This window comes from Nematolebias whitei, chromosome 8 (genome assembly GCF_014905685.2).
Source record: "Nematolebias whitei isolate Nwh7 chromosome 8, NemWhi1, whole genome shotgun sequence".
Lineage (NCBI taxonomy): Eukaryota > Metazoa > Chordata > Actinopteri > Cyprinodontiformes > Rivulidae > Nematolebias > Nematolebias whitei.
In genome coordinates, this window is record NC_056505.1 from 16,686,320 (window position 1) to 16,692,418 (window position 6,099).

General features: G+C 36.2%; 1 protein-coding gene across 1 annotated transcript in view; it reads right to left on the minus strand.

Annotated features, from left to right (window-relative positions):
- Nucleotides 1-6,099, minus strand: part of grid2 (glutamate receptor, ionotropic, delta 2) — a 724,936-nt gene that overhangs the window by 195,641 nt on the left and 523,196 nt on the right. Inside the window, exon 6 of the mRNA XM_037680996.1 lies at nucleotides 3,230-3,403. Coding sequence (XP_037536924.1) covers nucleotides 3,230-3,403 — 174 coding nt within the window. The remainder of the gene's footprint in view (nucleotides 1-3,229; nucleotides 3,404-6,099) is intronic.

The following is a 6,099-nucleotide window of genomic DNA, read 5'->3' on the forward strand; positions in this document are numbered from 1 at the left end:
GTGTGTGTGTGTGTGTGTGTGTGTGTGTGTGTGTGTGTGTGTGTGTGGTTAGCCTGAGTTGATGTGCTTCACTGCAGTGTGAAATTGGGCTTCTGGTCCACTCTCTGACATCGAGCTGATCTGCAACCTCAGTGTCTCTCTCTTTTTCATTTATTCATTTTTACCATTCACCATCCTTTAATAATTTATTTTTTAATTAATAACAAATTACACTGATGCATATTTAGTGCATTAATATTTGGAGGCAAGGAACATGTTCCAACTATAACAGCACCAAGACTCTTTGTTAAATGGACGGAAAATGTTTGACCTTGAATGAAACTGTTGAGACTTAACCACACCAATACACAGAACATAAATGTTCATTCCCTGAGGAGCCGAATAATTTGAAATGATGTCCCTTTACTCGACCAATATACATTGAAAGTGCACCATTATTGATGATTACCTTTAAGAAGGCCTTGACATTATTTAAGTATTTTAATTTAACTTATGTTCATCATTTAGTGCAATGGCTCTTTATTAACCTTGTCAGGATATATTACCTTATAACATTAAATAAAACGCGTAAAAATGAAATGTGTAACTCCAACCATACATTGGGACTCATGTCTGTCCACCGATTGTAATTGGTGAAAGCATAGACTTCAAGTATATTAGAGTTCTAAACAAGGTCATTACCAAAAAATTGTAAAACCTTATTTGTACCATAAGTCAATTTTAATTCAACACATTCCATACATTAAAATCAATATAATCTAACAATAATGAACCACAGTTTAGTTTATTTTAACACTTAAATAAGACAAATGTTTTTATGTCTATAAATGTTTTATTCATTTTTTTTTCCATTGGAATTGATGGTGGTTGATGGCTCATAGAAACATTTATACATAATGCCAAACGCCGTCCCTTTGTGGGGGCCACAACATCGAGTCATTCTCCTCCATCTTATTCTGCCCTCACTCCATCTACCTCCATGCCCATCGCTAACTGCAAAACAACTAAAACAATCAAACAAAATATTTTCCTCCAATATTTAGTACAGTTTTGTACCTGAGCATGATAGCATTTTGCAAAGTGTGTTCAAAAATAATTTTGGAGAGAGGACATTTAAATGTCAAAAAAAGAAGTGTCAGGCTTAAATTTTAAAACAGATGAACATCATCAGAAATTTAAGCCCCGTTTACACAACGATCCAATGAAAACAGACATTGTTTTTCCCATTTCTATTAACACATTTACATGAAAGCATTCTAATTAAAATCTCTGTTTACACAGCAACAGTAGATGTGGAAAAGGTGCAATTCCATCACCACACCACTAGCAGGTGCTATGTTCTTTGAAACTTGAAAGTAAGTGCGCATGTGCGGGAAAAAAAAAAAAAGTTCTACCTGAAAGCTGCTACAACGATCAAGATGGCAGAGATTAAAATTATGTCCAGATTACCTGACTGAGAATTATTGGATTTGACACCTGGATGATTGAGCATGAACTTTGTTGTTCTATGGACAGGCAAACGAGGTTCAACTGTTGCTTAGGGTGAGTGGAGCTGTATGAGGTCCGTCTTCGATGATTTAAGTAAAGAGGTAGAAAATGAGCACTGTGTTGGAGAGCCGTAGTTAGATTTATACAAGTTTTTGAACCATTGCACTCTAGAACCCGTTCTCAAATTGTGCCGTTGTCAGAGAAAACATTTGCTATTTTCGTGTAACTGAACAGTACAAATGCAACAAAACTCTTCAATTTTCACCAGAAATCATGTTCATGTAAACAGGGCCTTAGGTCTTAATAAACGTTAAAAAAAAAAAAAAAACGGCAACAACCTAACGCTGAAATTGAGAACCACATCATCCTGCTGCTGATCATCCTCTGTATGTTGATTCTTCAGCTAATAGCTCTTTGAGAATCACCTTGTTGAATCTGAAGTACTGTTATACTGTATTGTATGTCTTCTTGTATTCTCTTTGGTATTTGTATGCATCCAACTAAAGAAATTAAAAATACAAACAACTCTGCTTCATATATTTTGATTTTAGCAACCACTTTTGTCCTCAAATTTACATGGGTCAAAGTTAAGTCGCTTATCAACCATACTCTTCCTTTGAAGAGTGAAATATTACTGTACATAAATAAATACTAAATAATAAAAACTTGAGGAATAGACTCAAGACTTGTGCATAATAGCTACTATGCACAAATACAAAAGTACTGTTAACATTTATTTTAAAATAATTGAATAGTTTAATAATTAGTTACTGCATTTTAATGAGCCAGTGAAAATAGCCTCAACTTTACTAAATGTGTGGAGATGTCCCTATTTTACACTTACAAAGTTGAACAGAGCAAAAATTAAAATTAAAAAAGAAATATTAACACACCAAAGTCAATGCTCGATAATCCAAGAAAAATCCAACAATGTTCAGTCAGATCATCTGGACATTTTTATTTATTTTTTGCTGAGACATTTCATCCTTCATCCAAAGGACTTCTTCAATCTGAGGAGCCACCAATAACCTGAGTCCCACAAAAAGCACACTTCCATAGTGGAACTATGTCCAACTTTCCACTATGGGAGTGTGCTGTTTGTCAGACTCAGTTTGTTGGTGGCTCCTCAGATTGAAGAAGTCCTTTGGATGAAGGACAAAACGTCTGAGCAAAAATAAAAAAAATAAAGAACCCGTCCAGATGACCTGACTAAACATCACTCAAATATTAGCACGATTGTCTTGTGTCTTTTTGTTAGTATTGTTTTGTTTTACAAAGGCTATGGTGAATTATGATTTTGATACTGGAGAGCAATTATCCAGACCCTTTTAAGTTTCTGTGGACACTTAGCGGCAGGTCACTTTTTTTTTTTTTTTTTTTCCCACCAGTTAGCTCTTAAATTTACATAACTGCACATTTTAGGATGTCACGTTGCACTGTTGTGATTATCTGTAGCTAGAACATTTGCATTTATGGTATTTTAATCCAACGAAAAATAAAAATCTGCATGTTTTGCTCCAACAGCTGTATGCTGTTTACCTCATTGTTTCTCTGAATCTTTAGCAGACCGGTTATCAAGCAGCTGTGAACTGCTATCCATAGGTCACCCTAAATCCTCTGGGAGGCTTTAGGCTCAGACTATCCCTGGCCTGTCCATTCAGGAAGAAAACGAGAATCTATACAAGCTTTAAACTTCTCGGATCATCAAGACTCTAGACAAATGAAAAAAAAAACAACCTACCTCAAGCTGCTGAGCCTTGGCACTTTTAGGGTCGCAGAGGGAAGTGTTGATCCTATGGTTGTGTTTGACACAGCGCTGAGTTGTATTCTGGGGCATTGGGAACATCTGGCGTACCAAAGTCAGCCGGCCAATTGACTTCATGACTAACTCCTGTAAGTCATAGTCTGAGATCTCCTGTGTTGGAAGAAAACAAAAGCAAAATATGAACAATGGAATACAATACAGAATATAAACAGAGTTGCAGTTTATTCCCAAATACCCTTCTGCTGTCCTTAGGTCTAAAATACTTTTTTTTTTACTCATCGACTCATATTGACCTCAGGGTAGCAGGATTGCTATACACAAAAATCACTGTTATGATACATGCACATTTGGAAACAAAATTGGAGAAAATTATACTTCCAAGTTTGTGAGGAAGTGCATGCATTTGTTATGTGTACACATGTACATGAGCACATGTCTGTACTCTGGATGTCCTTGCAAAACCTTGAGAAAGGAATCAATGCTAATTTTAGCCCTTGGACACAATGCCTCCCTCCTGCTCTCCATTCATGAATCTCCATCCATCCTTCATGCAGAGAGTCATATGATGACGAGATGAAAAGTGACATTTATCGTTCCTGGTGGAGGTAGAGCCATCACCAAGGAAAGCAGCTTTAGCTTTTTGTATGTGTGTGCAGTGATTCTGTGTATTTTTTTGTGTGCTTAGATATCTTGTGTGCAAATGCTGGTTTATGAGATCGTTTATAAACACCCTCCAATCAAGCACATCTTTTCTGATGCCGTTTTATTTGCACATGGCAGCACACTTGACAGGATGGATTGGTCTCTGGATTACAGATTCTGCTTATACCTAAACAAACACACCCTTCATATTAGTGAGGGGTAATATTATAGGTATCACACCTCATTGACTAATCGCAGTGAAGGCAATTAACATTCATTAAGAATTGTAAGTCATTGCAGGATGATCAATGATGATAGGTTTTTTTTACAAGTATTACTGCTATAGCTCATGTGATCAGCACTAATTAGGCTCATCTATAGCCTTTACTCTATTAACCCTTACTCTGTTTGCACAACCACCCTTGTGCAAACAAATTGCTACTGTAAATGCCTCATCAAGTGCCTTGATAACCAGTTTCTACACTCCCTCTGCCATCAAATATTTGACTCTCCTACAATACTGACAACCCAATGCACAGTTTCTCTACATTTTAATAAAAGTTGGAAAAAAAAACAAGGAAAATGAAAGGATATGTGCTTTGAAAAAGCTGAATAATTTAACATGATTTTTCTTGAATTATTTGCTCATTGCAAACCACCCAAACAGTCAAAATATGTGCTGCGTATTGGGTTAAAATATGGAGAGCAAAACTGGAAAAATTGCCTTCATTCTCAAGTCCTGAAGGAGAATTAATAAAAAATAAAAGCCCCCACAAAAAAGATGCAAGACAGAAAGAAAATGCTGAAATGCTGGATTTGTGGGCCAAAAAGAAATTAAGATTCAGTGCAAGCAGTCAAGGACATGCAAAGAAAAACTGGCAGGCAGAAAACGATCTACAATGTTTCACTCAAAGAATCAAAACTCAAACAAGTACACATGCAGCACGGCACTGGAACACAAAAGACCTCCACCTATAAACAGAAACTTAACAAGAAACTATCATTTTGAGTTTTGTCCCCAGAACACCCATCTTCCACTGTCATGTTCCATTTGCCTCTTTGTCTGCATTTCTCTGTGGGCAAACTAGACAGTCATCACCCAGTATGACTTTCAGTGCCCTCAAAGTTGTTAGCCCTTTAACAGCTAAAACAAAGTGAAAGTGACACGTAGATACACTCTGAATAGCACATGCTCATGTGCAGAACACCACCGCACTCGAGTCATAGGAAGAGGGAGATATTTTGCAGAGTTGGCATTCACCTCGAATAATCAAATCAGTCATTCAAATCTCAGGTTTCACTTGTCTCATTCCATCCATCTGGCCCACAGTTCACTGACTTGGTCTGTCCTGCCATTAAATAAAAATAAGCTAAATACAAAATGAGGGATTTAATTTAATATGCTTTGATTATACACTACTGAACCATGCATTAGAGAGTTTTATTTTTTAAAAGCCATGGAGTGCCTTAATTACAGCTGTTGAAGTTTTTTATAAATTTTTTTGCACTTACTGTCACGTTTAAATGATTTCAGATAATGCACTCAGTCCTTTAATGCTAACAGACACCCGCATAAGGGCAGCAAAAACTTTTTTTTTTTTTTTAACAGTCCAAATTTTAAGCTAAAAAAATCTGAACTTCCAGGATGCAGTTTAGAACTGAAAAAAATTGTTTTTTTTAGATTACTAACAGGGATTCTTGGGTTGGAATTTCCAGTATTAAAATCATTTAACATCCATCCCTTTCTCTTAATAGCCAGAAAGCACCAATCCTCAGTGTTTTTTTTGTTTTTTTTTTAAGTTGAAGGTCAGAGAAAAGTATCTCTCATGCTCACATTTTAGCCAGTTTTTTCTTTCCACCCTTGTTTGGTCTGATTTTTTTTTCCTCCTAAATCACACTCTTTCTCTCTGCTCTCCTCTTAAAAGCACTAAATCCCCTTTTTTATTTGAGTTGTGAATGAGAATGAAGGCAGCTCTTTAAAATTCTTTAACAGTTTCTATGCATCCTCAAACACTCAGCACCCACATCCTTTGTCACTTTGTTCTTTGTGAGAATACCAAATCTGCAGTTTTGGTCTCATTTTAAAAAGTTCAAGGTTTCACTCAGTTCCCCTGCGTCTGTGGCCTTGAGCACATTCTCACCAGAACACACACACACCCACACAATAAATAAAATGAAGTATATATATATATATATATATATAT